The following is an 18,714-nucleotide window of genomic DNA, read 5'->3' as shown; positions in this document are numbered from 1 at the left end:
GCACTGCAGGAGGCCCAGGATGGACATGTCGTCTAGAGAATGGGAGGGGGAGTTGAAATGGTTCGCAACTGGGAGGCGCAGTTGTTTATTGCAAACCGAGCGGAGGTGTTCTGCAAAGCGGTCCACAAGCCTCCGCTCGGTTTCCCCAATGTAGAGGAGGCCACAACGGGTACAGTGGATGCAGTATACCACATTGGCAGATGTGCAGGTGAACATCTGCTTGATGTGGAAAGTCATCTTGGGGCCTGGGATGGGGGTGAGGGAGGTGGTGTGGGGGCAGGTGTAGCACTTCCTACGGTTGCAGGGGTAAGTGCCGGGTGTGGTGGGATTGGAGGGGACTGTGGACAGCCTACTTTTTAAACTGGTACTAATCAAATTAAGTTATAAAATATAAAAGTACAAAATCAATCATTAAGCATAACACTAGAAAGTATTTCTGTAAATAGAAATCCAGTCAAGCTGATTTCAGGTAGTTACTCATTCTTCCAACTTGCCTTCATGACTTTTAAATTTTTCTTTTTGTTTCTTATATCCAGTCATAATCTTACAAACAACTGAACTTTTCTTTTCCATCACCAAATCATCTGTATTTTTTTCATCAATTACCATCACCTGTGCCTTCCAATTGATTAATTTCCATAGAGAAAACACTAAGAGAAATGCATGCCACCAAAGTTGAGAGTAGTAGGGAGAGATGGAGGGACTAAATCAAAATGAAATTGGAAGGGAAAATAAAATATACCCTTCTCACTTTTGTGAATTATATCCAAGCTCATTAAAATCAAATAATGATCTAATCTAATGTATTTAATTTAGCTAACCATTTATATTTTGGTTCATTACCTGATTAGTATCTCAACGTTAATGTGCAAATTAAGGATAGGAATATATAAATGAAGATGTTACTTCTGCGCTTCTGCCTTGCGGAGAGCGGGTAAAAGCTTTCATTCCTGCCAAGATTTGACATGTTAACACAAAAATTATCACAAGATTGCACAATTTTATTGTAGTGCAATCCCACCCCTTCCTATTCCAGGAGGAGTGCAGTGGAATACACAGGTGATAAATTTTCCTCTACTTCTCTCATTCCTGTTGATTTGAGCTTCAGTGTTATCAGCACAGGAAAAGTCATTTCACTTGAGATAATATGAACTGCAGATGCTGGAGAATCCGAGATAACCAGGTGTAGAGCTGGATGAACACAGCAGGCCAAGCAGCATCATAGGATCAGGAAGGCTGACGTTTTGGGCCTAGACCCTTGACCTGTTGTGGTTGTCAGTGCATGTTCCACTTCAGAATAATTTGCTTCAATCTTATTTCTTGCTCTTGCTCTTTTAGGTGGGAATTCAACAACTGTGATTAAATGCTAAAATTAACTGAACTTCAAATGCTTAAATTTATGTCTGCTTCTTACCAATTTATTGAACAGAATTTTGCTACCAGACATTTTTCACAGATAGGACATTTTATGTGCTGAGAACATCTTACAACTTACATTAATCATTTTTTAAATGTAATTGTTGTTTAGTAGGCAAATGTGGCATCTAATTTACACAGAAGGTAATTTACACAAAAAATAAAATGGAAGATCATTTAACCAGTCTCTGGTGCTATTGGTTAATGGATAATAAAGGGACTGCCATCCATTTCTTCAAATAGCGCCAAGGGACCTCAATAGGTACTTGAAGATGCTGGGTTCTGTATCTTGCTGAGAATACGACCGGAATTCCTGGAGAGGTATCATGAACTGTCAGCCGGAGAGAGATTTGCGCCGGGTACGTCGACTATAGTCATGTCACCTCTGTTAATCTTGGATTAAATGCCTAAACAGTGAAAGACTTGATAGTAATAAGAACCTACAAATGGTGAGGAATGCGGTCCTGGATTTTTCAGAAGATAGCAACCATTATTTTTTTGAAGCAACCTCTTAACATAATGACTAATGTCATAAGTGTCAGACTTAAATACACTGTTTGATCTAGAGGCTTCTCTGTCAGGTAGACAATTGTGACAATCCTGGTGGCGCTTGCTCCAGTTTAGATCTACATAGTGTTGTATTGGTTTGGATATCTGTCTCAAGCTCTCCAAGATGGTGCCCAGCAACTCCATTGTGAGTGAGCTCATTCAGAAACCAACTTGAACATGAAGGCAGAGTTCTGAATTAACAGGCTCTGGAGTCAGTGACTAACTGGCTAGCATAGATCCTCATTTCCTCAGTTTCAAATCCCTTTTTCACCTGTGGCACCATGTGTTGCATTGCATCCAGTACAAAACCCTCAGAAAAGCTATCCATGGGTGAGTGATTAAAGAGTGAATGAGTGGACAATATAGTTTTAATGGTTAGAAGTAGAAAACCACCTTCCTCTTTTTGCTTTTTTAAGGTCTACTAGCTTTGGACTATTTAGGATCCATAATATATCATTTCTTCTACTTATTATTCAGCTACTTTGACAATCCCTTTACAGCTTTTGAAGTGCTCAACCATGTGACTACTGTATTATCCAAGCCATAATATGCATAAACTGCAGGTGGTTCATTCATTCAAATCTCCAGAATCCAATTGATTCTATAGAAGATTCAGGTATATGGTTGCCTCAGATCTCCAGGGTTCCTGCTTCATTTTGGATCAGATGTCAAATTGTGGGGGTATCCATCGCAACCTGGTTTTTTGGTTGTATCTACATTTGCTGTGAAAGAGAGAAAACATGGTGTGCTTTGATGGCTGGGAAGAATAATATATAGAATAGTTGTGGAACAAACTTCAGGAAATAAAAATGGTGAATGGTCTGTTAGAGAGGCTTGATGAAGAATGACACACTGAGAGAAGGTAAAATTTTTCAGGTAGCAAGTAGAAACAAATAGGAACGAAAGATCAAATATCCAGAGTACAATTCTAAAGCAATATGTAGGTAATAAGTTAAAGAATAACATGTATAAAAGACTGCTTGGAAATGTTGGGGGAGGTGGTGGCTTGTCTTGGCTACGTGGGTGAGATCATTTACCTACTTGGAACACTGAAGCATCCTGCAGCCATTTCCCTCCAATAATTCCATGCCACATTTCCCATTCCTAGTTCTAAACAGCCAAGCTCTTTGCTTCCCTATTCAGTAAACAGAGATTCCTAGTCAGACCATCTGAATTTTAGAGAGTGAAAAAGCAGAATGAGTGTTTTGCAGAATACTCTGCTCAGTCTGTATACATGACCCTGACTTTTGCATTGCTGGCCATTTAAATACACTCTTATCTTCATGTGTACATTTCCATCCTACCTCTGGTATGGTATTCAAGTAAGGAACAATGCACGGTGGAGAGACAGCACCTAATTTCCCATTTAGGCCTTTTACTGTCTTCGAGATCAACAATGAGGTGAACAACTACAGGCAGGAGCTCTGTCTTCCACGCTGTTTCCCTCCCCAGTGTCCGGTGTTCTTCGATTTGTTTTTGGCACAGCTGACCCATATTCTGCTATTAATTCCTACTCTTGACCTCTCTCTCTTCTGCAAAACCATTATTACTCCTTTTGCCTGGTGATATTTATGATCTCTGATTTTGCTCACCCTCTCATCTTCCTTAACTTTCTCTTCTAATTTTCTTTCTGCTCACTACCTTTTTCTACAATATAAAACTTGTCACCTTTCCATCTCTCCAGTTCTGAAAAATAGTCATTGGACTGAAGACATTAACACTGTTTCACCCTCCATTGATCCTGCCAGACCTGCTTACTATCTGTTTTTATTTAAGATTTTCAGACCTGTTGCTTGCATCCTCAATAATGGTTATCATCCTTCTCTGCCAAGATGGCTGCTTTCTTTAGTACTGTCATTTTTACCTTGCAGCCGTAATAGGTTTTATATTTTGTTGATATACAGGTCTCTGCCTATCCCATCTCTAATTTATGCCCTCATCCATTCCCATTCCATCTCACTCTAGCCATTTTTTGGCTGAGATCCATTTCCATTGTCTTCTATCATTGCAGCAGCTGTTTGGCTAGTAGAAGTTATACAATTTGTACATATTTCCATATTTGAATTACTTGACCTCAACTTTAGATGGTGTTAAAACAACGGCAGCATGAAGATCCATTAAATTCCAATGCATCATTATTTTGTCAGAATTTATTTTAAAGGAACGACAAGGAAAAACCGATGGAGCAGAGCAATTCATCAAAAACCTCTGCCCCTATTCTAGGAACAGCTCGTTCTGTCATTAAACATACAGCCTGGGATCCATCTGCATTTTAGAGGGACTTTCCAAATACATCAGTCGAAGAGCATGTGATTAAATATGAAATCATCAGCATTAGGATTTTTTTCTAATTTTTCTGTGGAACAAAAGAGACTGTTCTGTTTAAGACTCTGTGTAAACTTTGCCAGAGTTGTGTGCTAAATTTGGAAAGAGTTCATCCTTTGATTTAGTGCTGTTTCCAAAAGCCAAGAGTGCAGATGAGGAGTGATAATGGGAACTACAGATGCTGGAGAATCCAAGATAGCAAAGTGTGAAGCTGGATGAATACAGCAGGCCAAGCAGCATCTCAGGTATCCATTGCAACCTGTTTTTTTGGTTGTATCTACATTTGCTGTGAAAGAGAGAAAACATGGTGTGCTTTGAAGAATAATATATAGAATATTTGTGGAACAAACTTAAATTGCCTGAATAAATTTGCCAAAATAAGGTTAATTATTTTTGCTCTAGAGCAAAGTATGTGTGCCAAATGACACCATGATGAAGGGCGTATACTTTCACAATTCTTTCAGACAAGCTTTTCTGAATCATAACATACATATCCCTCTTTGCAGCATAGTAAATCTAATTATTGTACTTGCTTTAACATTTTTTTTATTGTATTGCATGTAGCATTATAACCAAATGGTTGCATTTTCACTTCATCTCATGCAAGTATCATGGTAGTGCTTGATGACAGCTATTGGATTAGATTGTGTAGAGTGAAGAAGTCATGGCATATTTAACTTGTGCCAGTGTACCATTCCCCTCCGTGCTTGTTGGAGAACCAAGGACATTCCCAGTAGGTCATGACCCAATGACAAATGCAACAATTATAATCAAAGCCAGAGAATCATAAAGAAAATCATTAAACACAACCTAGAGCTGCTCCTATAAGACATGCAGATGACTTGATAAATACAGGGTCGCACTTACAATATGTCTGCAACAGGGGCTGACAGTTCAAGTAGTGAGCAGTCTGATCTGCACATTCCCCTGCATTCCAAATTATATCTACCTTTCAACAAACTTCTTGAAACCTACCTTCTTGCCCAAGCATTTGGTCACTTTTAAATAGTAGGTGAATGACATTAATCTGGTGGATTTGATCCTTTACATATAGAAGTATTACTCAATGAACATTATTCTGCAACATTGATTTTGCACAGCTGTTTAGAATTTATGATGAGTGCTGAATCACTTAGTAGAACTTTGGCACAAGATTGACAATAACCCTGGAGAAATTCCAGGTCAGTTTTATTTTAGAAAATTAATTAGAATTATTCTTGCAAAGGAATAACCTGTTCGATGATGTTCAGTGTGGTTTCCATCAAGCATATTCCGCTTTTGACCTTATTACAGCCTTGGTCCAAGCATGACAAAGAAAGCTGAACTCCAAGCACTGAAGTGAGATTGGCCTTGACAACGAAGCAGCATTTGACTGAGTATGGCATCAGGGAGCCTTAGCAAAACTAGAGTCGTTAGAAATCAAGGGAAAACTCTTTACTGGTTGGAGCCATACATGGCACAAAGGAAGATGGTTGTGGTTGGAGGTCAATCGTTGCAGCCCCAGAACGTCTGCAGGAGTTCCTCAGGATAGTTTCTAGGCAAAACCAACATGCTGCTTCATTATTGACCCTCCAGTGACCATCTTAAGGTCAGAAGTGGGAATGTTCAATAATGACTGCAAAATGTTCAGCAATACTTTAAACATTTGACCAGTCCATGTTCACAAGCGGAAAGACCTGGACAATCTCCAGGCCTGGGTTGATAAGTGAAAAATTATTCTGATGCTGTACGAATGCCCAGTAATGATCAATCTCCAATAAGTGAGAACCCGACCATCTCCCCTTGACATTCAATGATATTACCGTCACAGATCTCCCACCATTGACCACAAACTGAACTACAGCAGCCATATACACACTGTAGCTACAGAAACAGGTCAGAACCTAGGAATTCTGTGGCAAATAACTCATCATGCATCTCCCTAATGTCTGTCTACCATGTACAAGGCACAAGTCAGGAGTGTGACGAAATACTCTCCATTTAACTGGTTGATTGCAACGCCATCAAAATGCAAGGATCTCACAATAGAAAGTAGCCTGTTTGAGTGATTCCCTATCTAGAACGTTCAGCATTCACTCGCTTCAGCATCAATGGACAATGTGTATCATATGAAGGGTGTTTTGTGGGAACTGACCAAAGGTCCTCTGACAGATCCTGAAACCTGCAACCTCTTCCATCTAGAACGACAAAGGCAACAGATGCATAGAAACACCAACTGCAAGTACCTCTCTTAGATGCACATCAGCCTGTCACCGTGAGCAGGAGTATATTACTGCTCCTTCACTGACGCTGGGCCTATATCCTGGAGCTCCCCAACTGTACTAAGGGTGTCCCTTCACTGCAAGATCTACAGCAGTTTAAGAAGGTAGCTTCATCAGGAAAATTACAGTTGGGCACTAAATTCTGACCTTCCCAGCAATACCCACATCTTACAGGCGAATGCGCAAAAAAAAATCCAGTTCAAGCTAGCGTGAACATTTTGCAGTTTGTTAAACTATTTTACTCCAAGGAAAGCAAAGTAATTTGATCTCATCATTACAACAATTTCGTGCTCTGGGGTTGTGCCAAAATGTTTTAACTCCCACATAATATCTGGCAAAATAAAACATGTTTTTTGCCATGCTGAACTTGATCACTAAAGCAATGATGACTCACACACAGAGGAATTGTAGTACTGGTATAAGGTCTAAGCAACAGAATCACATTGTGGCAGAAAGGTCAAAAGGAAATGTCAGATATAATTATTGAGGCAGTTCAAAGTGCCATGGATCTGTGGTGCTATATCTGAGTACTGCACTGAATGGTAACTTTGATTTGTTGCAAAGTAGATTAGTGTCACAAACAGTTCAGAAATTTGAGTGGTGTAGGTCAGGTTATACACTAGTCTGTCTTCCTATAAATCTTTGAGCACCCCAGGTATTTGTTCACTTTTCATTCCCTACAATAAAGAGCTATATAAAAACGAAATTTAAAAAACATGAAATTGCTTTCATGACAAGACAAAACATTTTGCAACTAATGAAATACTTTGAATTTAGTCACAAATGCAATGCAGAGTGAATCTTTCACTTTGCCCTCTGGCTGAAAGAGACACTAATTTGTGCACTTCAAAACATAACATCCTTGATTTTACTTTAATTAGATTTCTTACAGCAGTTGTTAGATGCCATTTGGAAGACTGCTGATTGATATCTAAGCATCAAGCAAAAGTACTTGCTTTGATTCTGCAAATGCGTTGGAATATTCTGAGTTTATGAGGAGTGCTATTTGATGTATGTTCTTCCTGTCATTAGCCAGTCACATTGGGGCATTCCCTGTCAACCTCATCAGTTCTGAGCTTCTACATGTTTCCCAGCAAACACTTTAAGACTTCATCTTCTAATATAACACACTGAACTTGTAGCTTAGCCTTGCCAATCATTGTGACACACCTGTTGCCCCAACCTCGAGCAATGGTGACACTCCATCCTGCAGTAACCCAGGTTTTCCAATGCACCATTACCTCCCACCCCTATAAGTTGATTTGTCCCCACATGCATCCTGCCTACAATTATCATGATTGATTTCCCCAAACTCTCGACCATAGTAATGGGTCCTGATAATCTGCCTTAAATTGACGCCCAAGACTGACTGTGGCCCACACCCCTGAATGACTTAGAAGAAAAGTCCTGACTGATGTGTGAACGGACCCCAACTGATCTCTGAAGCTCCCTAGCTAACTTAGTGTTAATCCTCTGTCTCTTTCCAGTGGTCCTGCAGGACTGACCATTGCTTACACCCCAGATGGTGATGATGCTGTCATGATTCGCTAGGAACAGCACACTCAAATCAGACCCAATGTTCCCAGAATCATGACAAATGTGAAAGTGTAATTATCAGAAATCCCACTTTCCCTGAATAACTGCTGCACAGTACAAAAGCAAATCACATCAGGGTGCATCTGTAACAGTAACTATAACAACTGTAACAAGAACAGCGAAAGAAAATTATTTCTAATTTATACATCTTACCCTTTTATCCATTTTAAAATTCTCATCCACACAGAGAAGCACAAAATGAAACAGACAAAATACAAATACTATAAATGGAGGGGAAAATAATCCCACAAGAACAGTTCTATATAGTTAGTGTAAGTAATAACACTGGCTAGGTTAGTTTTACAATCTTTTGACTCTTCAATGATTTAACTATGTTAATCGCGCAGTAATAATCAGTCTTTAGTTTACAAATTGGCTTGTTGGACCTGAAGTCCTTTTTTTGGTTGATAGAATTATTTCTTTCAGCCTTTCTGAATGGAGCTTTTTTGGTCTTTTGACAGAAAATTTGAATAACTTTACAGTGAAGGTTGTTGGGGGGGGGGGGGGGGGGTAGGGGGGGGGAAAAAGAGAGAAAGAGAGACAGGGAGAGAGATTGATGCTGTGAACTCCCGGCTATTTCCCTGCTTCTCTGTTTTCATTTCCCCGATAGGGTGTGTGTTAAGCTGTGGCTGAACGAATCAGAGGGTTGTTACTATGCTGACCCTATCTGATCCCACAGCATATGCTGCCAGCACACTTGGGAATTAATATCCCCAAAATGTAACACTGTGTAACTTGCAGTAGATAGCTTCACTTCTTGTTCCAAACTGCAAACAATTCCTTTTCCACTCTCCCTTTTTCAAAAGCAATGCCCAGGTTTCCTATTTTCAGTTCATTATCTAAATTAAAAGTTGCGCTCTTCTATGATCCTGACCCCTGACTCTCACTTTCCCAAGTACCTTGAGATACTATGCTTGAGGTCAGATGGTGCCATGTGCAGGATTCCCTGACTGACAACCATTCACCTTTACTTGACTGAGGACAAGTCCCCTGAGACTTTGAAAACTGCTAATTACCTAAATATGCAAGAATATTCAAGAATCATATTTCATCCTCCATACTGTGTAATTCCACATAGACTGCTGGTACATTCTGCACTTATAACTTTTATGTAGCACAGTGCCATACAGCCACATGTCCACACCCTTGGTTGATCACTGAGGACAACCATGTCAAGCTGTCTGGCTTTGTACCTGCACTAAAAGACAAGGTAAGTGAGAAAGTAGTTTAAGCCTATAAGTTCTGAATGAGGTGGAAAAGTGCAGCAGGCCCAGGCAAGGCAGGGCAAAGCAAGGCAGAGATGCAGTGAGCATCTAAGCAGGTGTAAAGTGAGTAAATGTTAATAGAGTAAGTGAATAACTTAAGATGCATCATGCTCTGATGCTTGAGAATGGTACTTGTCACTGTGTGCCAAGTGATCTGACAGCAGCATTACAACATCAGGCACTGGTGCACTCCAAAGTGCAGAATTAAAGTGGATAACTATATCTTGAGTCAGAGATATGCCTTGATTGATGAGGCTGGTGTATATTCAAAGCCAACCTTTTTCCATGTTGGGGCGAGGGAGGTTGAGATAATTGTAACCTCTGTGCCCTGAGGTGTTAGGGATTGCTAGGTGAGATGGAGATCTGGCAATACTGCTACATTCCCGGTTTGCTTTCCATTTTGGGAATTGTCACCGTCTAGTTTCTTTCCACCATGTGGTAGAATAGCAAACTATATAAGAAGGAAGTGAGATTAGGAATCACGAGAATAATGGTTCTCCTTGCTCATTCAAAACTTGTGTGCAAAAGCAGACTTTTTCATAGAGTCATACAGCATGGAAACACAGCCTTCTGTCCACCCAGTCCACATTGAACATAATCCCAAACTCACTACATCGGGAAAATCAAACTGAGGCTTGGGGACCGCTCTGCGGAACACCTACGCTCTGTTTGCAACAAACAACTACACCTCCCAGTCGCGAACCATTTCAACTCCCCCCCCCGACCCCTCAGACGACATGTCCATCCTGGGCCTCCTGCATTGCCACAATGACGCCACCCGAAAGATGCAGGAACAGCATCTCATATTTCGCTTGGGAACCCTGCAGCCCAAGGGTATCAAGGTGGACTTCACAAGCTTCAAAATCTCCCCTCCCCTGACCACATGCCAAAACCAGCCCAGCTAGTCCCTGCCTCCCTAACCATTCCTCCCACCTCAAGCCCCACCCTCATCCCCTACCCACTACCCTCATCCCCCCCCCCCCCCCGACCTGTCCGTCCTCCCTGGACCGACCTATCCCCTCCCTAATTCCCCAACTACATTCACCTTCACTGGCTCTAACCCCGCCTCTTTGACCTGTCTGTCTCCTCTCCACCTATCTTCTCCCTTATCCATCTTCTATCCGCCTCCCCCTGTCTACCTATTTATTTCAGAATCCACTTCTTCTCCCCCTTTTCTGAAGACCAAAACATCAAGCTTTCCTGCTCCTCTGATGCTGCTTGGCCAGCTGTATTCATCCAGCTTCACATCGTGTTATCTCAGATTCTCCAGCATCAGCAGTTCCTATTATCTCTGATTTAGTTCCACCTGTCTGCTCCTGGCCCATATCCCTCCAAACATTTCCCATCCATGTATCTATCCAAATGTCTTTTAAACATTATAATTGTACCCGCATCCACCACTTCCTTAGGACGTTCATCCCACACCATTCCTTTGCCTGTCATGTTTTTTCAAATCTCTTTCCTCTCATCATAAAAATGTGTCCCCTAGCCTTAAAATCCCCCATCCTAGGGAAAAGACAACTATGATTAATTCTATCTATACCTTTCATTATGTTATAATCTTTTATCAAGTCGCTTTTCAAACTCCTTTGCTCCAGTGGAAAAGAGTCCCAGGCTATCCACCATTCTTTTATATTTCAAACTTTCCATCCTTGGCAACATCCCGGTAAATCTCTTCTGAACCCTCTCCACCTTGATAATATCCTTCCTATAACTGGGCGAATAGAACAGGACACAGTATTCCAGAAGGGGCTTCACCAAAATCCTGTACAACCTCAACATGACTTTCCAACTCCTCTACTCAAAGGACTGAGCAATGAAAGCATGTGTGCCAAATTTTTTTTAGCCCTGTCTATATGTGATGCAAACTTAAAAGTTTGTTTTAATGTACTTGCATCCCCAGGTCCATCAGTTCTACAACCCTAATCAAGGCCCTACCATTAATTGTATAAGCCCTATCCTTGTTTCTGTACTAAAATGCAATACTTCATACTTATACAGATTGAATTCCATCTTCCACTTTTCAGCTCATTGACCCATTTAATCAAGATCCCTTTGTAATGTCAGAAAACCTTCATCTGTAAATTTATTAACCATGCCTTCTACATTCTCATCCAAATCATTGATGTAAATGACAAATGAAAGAGGACCCTGTCTTGACATCTCATTTATTTCATCTTGTCATATTTCCCAACTGACTTGCCTTTGCACGTATTGTTCAGAGGCAAGAGGATTTAACTCACCAGCTGTGTCTTAATCTCTCTTGCAGCAAATCTGAAGGAGATTTTTAACAATAGTCAACATGATGTTTTCCTCTACATCTACTTCCAAAGTATAAATGTTTATACACATCTTTTTGGATAGTAGATTTGCAAATAAGCACATCAAAGTTCAATTAATTTAAACACAGACCTACTGGAGTCCCACAATCAAGTATTGACCCAGCTCACAGATAAGCAAAGAGGGAAGGATTCACAGGGTGGGGGGGGGGTCATGGGGAGATGGATGCAAAGGTCAGCAGCAAGTTGTGATTCTCAAAAGGGCATCCTTCCCAATGTTCAGTCCCTTGGTAAAACATAGAATGCCTTTGATTGAGGTACCTCACCCCTTTCTCCCAAAGGTGACTAGCCTGGCCACATGGTTTGGTTGCTAGGCATGCCTGATGGTGACAGCAGGATGAAGTAATTAACTGGCTGCATAAATATCTCAATTGACTGGGGACAGGAAGGTCAATCATGGACCTTTCTCTGGCAGATATAGGAAGGTGGTTGGGATTAGATACTCCACCATCCCACCTTATCAAATGTTCTTACCATAGCAAGTTTGCCAGCAGAGACAGCAGAAGGCACTGACATAGGCTACAGGGTAATGCAGAGTTGTTCCACCCAAACAAGATAGTAAAGGATAGTCATTCTGCTAGACATAGGTTGTTCAAATCTTCTGCTACTGTTTTAAAAATTCTTAGTGGATTGGCACATGAAAGATAGTGGGGTGGGATGTTTGCCATGCTTGAAGAGCTCAGATGGAACACAGAACATAGAACAGTACAGCACAGTACAGGTCGTTTGGCCCATGATGTTGTGCCGACCTGTTATCCTACTCTAAGATCAAACTACTCTGCAGGTGACTTAGAAATGATGAATGCATTCTTACAACTTGCAGTTCTGTCCCAAGAGACATTATTCAACACATCCCAAAATCACTTACTTTACCTTCCTGAGTTCTGTCCTTCATACTTTTTAAATGTAATTTCTAGTTTGAATTCCAGTGGCTTTTAAGTAAATCATTAATATTGGACTTTGTCAAAGGCTTTTCCAAACATTGAAGTATTTTACTATCCATGCTATGTATTTATAATGTCCTCAAAGAATTTTGTTGTTTTGGTAACAAAACACAAACTGCTGTATTTTTCCTTTTCATACCTCTTTTTGCAATGTGATCAAATTTGACTCCATTTCATGTTTATTTGGCACATCTTTGCGAACTTTTTCGATTTGTCTCTTTTCCTCTTTCAGTAGAATATTCAAGAATCGTATTTCATCCTCCATACTGTGTAATTCCACATCTCCATTACTAATCAATGAGTCCTGAATGCTTAGTTTCTCATAGAAAATGCAAACTTCCTCTTCTCTTTCAATCAAATGTATTCCCCTGCAAGCAAAACAAAATACAACACTGCATCAAAGAGTCATAGTTACAGAATTATACAGCACGGAAACAAGCCCTTCGGTCCAACTTGCCCATATCAACCAGATATTTTAAATAAGTCTAGCCCCATTTGCCAGCATTTGGCTCATATCCCTCTAAACCCTTCTTATTTATATACCCACACACAGGCAGCCTTGCTGATCTTTAAGGGGTCCTATTCTCTCTAGTTTTTCTTTTGTCCTTAAAGTATTATGAAAGCTATATCATGTCTCCTTTTTGTCCCCTGATTTCCTTCTTAAGTATACTCCTACTGTCCTTATATTCTTCTAGCGATTAACTTGATCCCTGCTGTCTATACCTGACATATGCTTCCTTCTCTTCCATGACCAGAGCGTCAACTTCTCTTGTAATCCAGCAAACCCTACACCTACCAGCCTTGCCTCAGAATATTATTTTCTTCTTTCTCCTTTGCATAGTTGATTGTTACAGTTGTTTTTAGTCAAATAGAAACAACTAGACATCAGCTTGATATATGCTGTTGGGGAATCAATTGGTTGTCTATGGCATTGCTCATGGACATTTTTAAAATTATACTTCCTGTTTTGTGATTAGATCTGCTGTTGCATTCCTTGAGGGAGAACATATGGTTTGGCATACAGTTATGTTGTTTGTATTGAATGTTGTGGCATTGAAACAGGAGTGCTTCTTCCATGTTCACATTTATCTAACTTCACAAACTGCTTTAAGATTCAAGTAACCCTACACCTAAAACAAAGTGTCACTGGACCCAAAATGGTAACTCTATTTTTTCTCTGCAGATGCTGCCAGACCTGCTGAATTTTCCCAGAAATTTCTGTTTATGTTTTTAATTTCCAAAATTTGCAGTTCTTCTGTTTCTTTTTATTTAATCCTATATTCAAAATACTTTGCTTCTAGTTAGTAACACGACAACATCTTTTTTCATTGTGCTCAAAAATTAAAATTATCCAATATTCCAAGTTTAGTCACGTATATAGCACAGCACTGAAACTATTTAAATTATTTGGATCTCTCCATAAGCACTTTTCTTCCCGATGTCCATTTACACAGATCTCATTGTATTGATAAAATACAAATCACCACTTGGTACAGAAAAGAAAGACACAGTTTGTTGTAGCTTTTTCATTTGTATTTATCAGGACAAGGTATCTCAAAATCTGGTTTGCAATGCAAAGGGATGACAACAGAATAGGTTCAATTCCTGCAATGGCTGAGATTAGCATGAGGGACTGTCCTCAATCTCTCCCCTTTCCTGGGGTGTGGTTACTCTCAGGTTAAATCACCACCAGTCATCTCTATCTCAAAAGATAGCAGACCAAGAGCAACTAGGGATGGGCAATAAATGCTGGCCAGCTAGTGACCCCTACATCCTACACATTAAAAAAAAACCTATGGTCTGTTAAAAACTATGGCAATTTTACCTCACGTCTACCTCAAAAACTTGAACAACGGGTGAAACAAGGTGTTTCATGCCACTACAATGCAGTAGCAAAGTGAATGGTGTTTTCCACAAAAGGATTCTGCTATCAAGTCAAACAGACATTCCCCTTTCACATGAATCAGTTACGTGGTATCTGAATTCCAGTGCCACTGTGAGGCCAAACATTGCAAAGACTGGCAGATCACATCAGACAGCATATCGCTTCAGCTATTTGCAACAAGCAAGGTATTGACTGTACCCAATCAGCCCATACTTGCAAAACACGTGTCCAACATCAGATGTGATTCCACAATTAGACAGCATTTGTTGAATAACATTGAGTTTTCAAAAATTATGCTGACATTGATTTAAGATTGTCAGCTGCGCATGCTGTGTGGTACAAGAGTGTACTTGAAGTTATATATATATATATTAATCTACAAAGCACTGTTTTCTGCAAACAGGAAGTACATATGCACATGCTGTTTGCCTGTTTCAAATAAACAAAATAGGTGACAGCCATTCCATAATTCATTAATGTTTTGACTAATAAGAACTATCCTGCCCTAATTAAGATTTAACTGGTGCATTCCCCATGGCAAAGTCTTGACCTCTCAGTTTCATTGTCAACCAATCAGCACGTTTTTCTCATACAGTACAAATGGTATTTTCCCTTTATTTTCGTATTTCTTGCAAATTGGCAAGTGTAGATGAAAAGCTTCAATAAAATGTCTTTTTTTTCAATAATAAGATGCAATTTTCCAACCAACATTGAAAATGCTGTACATTTACAAGAAACTAATACTTAAAGGATAGACATTTGAACAATGTATGCCCATTTTACATGTAATTGGTGACATGGAAAGAATCTCAGCAAAATTGAGTTTGAGTTTGAATTAGTCGTTACATACCGTGACAAAGTAAAAAGGGTTGTTTTGTGTATTTTACAAGGCAGATCGTGCCATAAAAAGCACACCAGGAAAGCAGACCAGAGTTCAGAATATAGTGTTACAGCAGAAGATAAGGTGCAGAGACAGAGATCAGAAGAAACTGTTCTTGAATCTATTCATAAATGTATTCAAACTTTAAAATCTTCTGAGCGATGGAAGAGTGTATAACGGGGTTTGGATGGGTTTTTGATTATGTTTGTTGCTTTCTTGAGGCAATTGTATAAATCGTTTGATTTTATTACTTGAGTAATAATGCTTGTAGCATAACTTCTAAAACAATGTAAAAAACGTTCAAAGCCAAATAACATTTTTTCTTTAAAACTGTTCTGTATGTGTGTGGGAGAAAAATTTTTTTCTTATAATAAGAAATAGGACTCTGCATGTCTTGTTTATAATTAATTCCCTACTGAGGAAACTGCAACAAACTACAGTTGTGAAATATGTTATTTCTGAGAAATTGATCCAATTTACACCTTATTAGTAATAGAGATTGGCAGTCCTTGTTTGATGTTAATTGAGAAAATATCATTGTGATTGTTAAGAAATAAGGACATAACACTCCCAAACCTAAAAAAAGTTAAACTGCCATATAATGGAAGTATTAGCTTGTAAGCTTACTTGTATATTCTGTTATTTGTTATTTTAGTGAAAAAGTAAGAATACAAGCGACTTTATAATCATAGCTAATTTTTTGTTTAGAGTAGTAAGCAAGAAAGTGAATGCTATGATTAGGTGTAAGTGGTAGTAAGTGAGAAAGAGGAAGGAAATAAGTGGTATGCATATGAACATTGTACATTTCTGCATAAGTTCCTTTTCAAAAATCCCCTTTTGACTTCTTGTTTATTAACCAATTTTTCTTTTTCTGTCAAGATGCCTCACTTCGAGTTAGAATACACTATAAATTTCCAGACCTCCTCATAGAGCAATCCTACTGCTAGTCAATTTGCAAAGACATTGCTTAATCTCACAGCAAGTGAGGCTTGGAAGCTAGAATTATATTTTGCATTGCATTATCCAGTCAAGTATATTTCCTCCTTTTACTGATCAATAATCTCTGGTTAAACAAATAATAAAAAAAGTCAACTATTTTGACAGATTACCTTTCATTCCGAACCTGAACGACATTCTCATATTTTTTGCGTAGCTGTATCATTTCCTCTTCAGCCTGGTTAATCAAAGAACTAAGTTTGACAATTTTTATCTTTTGGCCTTCTCTCTTTTCTCCCAACTCTCGGAGAACCTGATCAATTTTGCAAATTGCTCTCCGCAGGCTATCTCTGATGACATGACTGTTAGAATGCTTTAACTTGTATTTTTGAAGTTGGCTGTAGTGGATATGAGATAAAGTAACACAGGTGAATACTGTAATAAATTTTGGGTCACATTTAATATATACACGAACATTAGAGATTAGTAGAGAAGTCTATGGCAATTAACTGATTCATCAAAACATGTCCACCATCTATAAGACATATGTCAGAATGTGATGGAACTTGCCTGGATGGGCGCAGCTCTAACAGCACTTCAGAAACTCAACACCACCTGGGACAAAGCATCTTGCATGATCAGGATCTTAAGTCACCACTGTTAATATTCACTGTGTCCACCACCGGTGCATGGTGGCAGTGATGAGTACTATCTTCGGTCCTTCAATGGCACCGTCATCACTGTCCGTAACACCATCTATATTGCTGTCAACTGCAAACTTAGCAATCATGCCTCCTATATTTTCATCCAAATAATTTATGTAAATGATGAAAAGCACTGAACCCAGTGCTGATCCTTGTGGCATACTGATGGTCACAGGCCTCCTTGGGAAAGCAATCCTCTACCACCACGTTTCTGATGAAGGGTCTAGGCCCGAAACGTCAGCTTTTGTGCTCCTAAGATGCTGCTTGGCCTGCTGTGTTCATCCAGCCCACACTTTGTTATCTCAGATTCTTTAGCATCTGTAATTCCTATTATCTCTCCTCTACCACCACTCTCTGTCTCCTACCTTCAGGTCAGTTTTGTGTCCAATTGGTTAGCTCCCCCGGTTCCCATGCGATCTAACTTTACTAATCAGTTTACCACATAGAACCTTGTTGAATGCTTTGCTGAAGTCCATCTAGACAACACTCTGCACCCATCAATCTTCTCTGTTACCTCTTCAAAATACTCAATTATGTTTGTGAAAAACAATTTCCCATGCACCAAACCATGTTAACTATTCCTAATTGGCCCTTGCCCTTCCAAATGCATGTAAATCATGGTGTCATAATTCCCTCCAACAACTTACCCACTACTGGCATAAGGCTCACTGGTCTATTGTTCCAGTGAGCCTTGCAGCCTTTTTTAAAAATGGCATAACTTTAGTCAACTTCCAGTCTTCTGTTACCTCGTCTGTGGCTGTTGATGGCACAAATATCTCAGTAAGGGGCCCAGAAATCTCTTCCCTAGCTCCCTACAAAGTTCTAGGAATCACCCAATCAGGTCCAGGGGCTTTATCTTCCTTTAGGACCTCCAGACGCTCATCTTCTGCAATATGAACTCTTTCCAAAACATCGTTATTTATTTCTCCACGCTCCCTAGCTTCTATGTCCCTCTCAACAGTAAATACTGATGTGAAATAGTTATTTAGTATCTCACCAATCTCCTGTGGTTCTACATATAGACAGCCAAGTTGACCTTTAAAGGGTCCCTATTCTCTCCTTAGTTACTTTTTTGCTCTTAATGTACATATTGGATTCTCCTTAACACTATTTGCCAAAGCTATCTCATGTCCTCTTTTTGTTCTCCTGATGTCCCTCTTGAGTATACTCCTACTGCCTTTACACTTCTTTAGGAATTCACTCGATCCCAGCTGTCAATACCTGATATACTTCCTTCTTTTTCTTGTTCTAATGGTTAAAGATTTAATTACATAACTTGAAGTTCCCATGGTTGTCATAATCAACATTCCTATGTTGCTGCCATGAGCAAAAATTGATTATTTGGTCATTAATCCTTTTGATAATTATGAGTTGTCATTAAATGCAAAATAGCAGCTACATTTCAAAGCAATTAATTGTGTGTGAATTCATTTGAGATGCTATTAGATAAACCAAAAAGAGCAGGGTAATTTTTCTTCCTTTAAGATAGTCAATGAAATAACATGGTCTATGGTAATTTCTTGAAATAAACTTGAACTTGAACAAATTATTTCTGTAATCATATGTTAGCCTTTGTCTGTTAAACTGTTAAATTGAAAGTTTATTTTTTAAATT

The 18,714-nt window shown here is 39.4% G+C and overlaps 1 protein-coding gene across 4 annotated transcripts in view; it reads right to left on the bottom strand.

Moving 5' to 3' along the window:
• Positions 1-18,714, bottom strand: part of ccdc146 (coiled-coil domain containing 146) — a 133,727-nt gene that overhangs the window by 19,289 nt on the left and 95,724 nt on the right. For all 4 annotated transcript variants that reach the window (XM_059654578.1, XM_048554372.2, XM_048554373.2 and 1 more), the window contains 2 exons: positions 16,570-16,794; positions 12,835-13,063 (listed from right to left, as the gene is read on the bottom strand). In XM_059654578.1, coding sequence (XP_059510561.1) covers positions 12,835-13,063; positions 16,570-16,794 — 454 coding nt within the window. The remainder of the gene's footprint in view (positions 1-12,834; positions 13,064-16,569; positions 16,795-18,714) is intronic.

This window comes from Stegostoma tigrinum, chromosome 25, assembly GCF_030684315.1.
Source record: "Stegostoma tigrinum isolate sSteTig4 chromosome 25, sSteTig4.hap1, whole genome shotgun sequence".
In the NCBI taxonomy this organism is placed as follows: Eukaryota; Metazoa; Chordata; class Chondrichthyes; order Orectolobiformes; family Stegostomatidae; genus Stegostoma; species Stegostoma tigrinum.
This window is presented reverse-complemented; position numbering and strand designations above follow the sequence as displayed.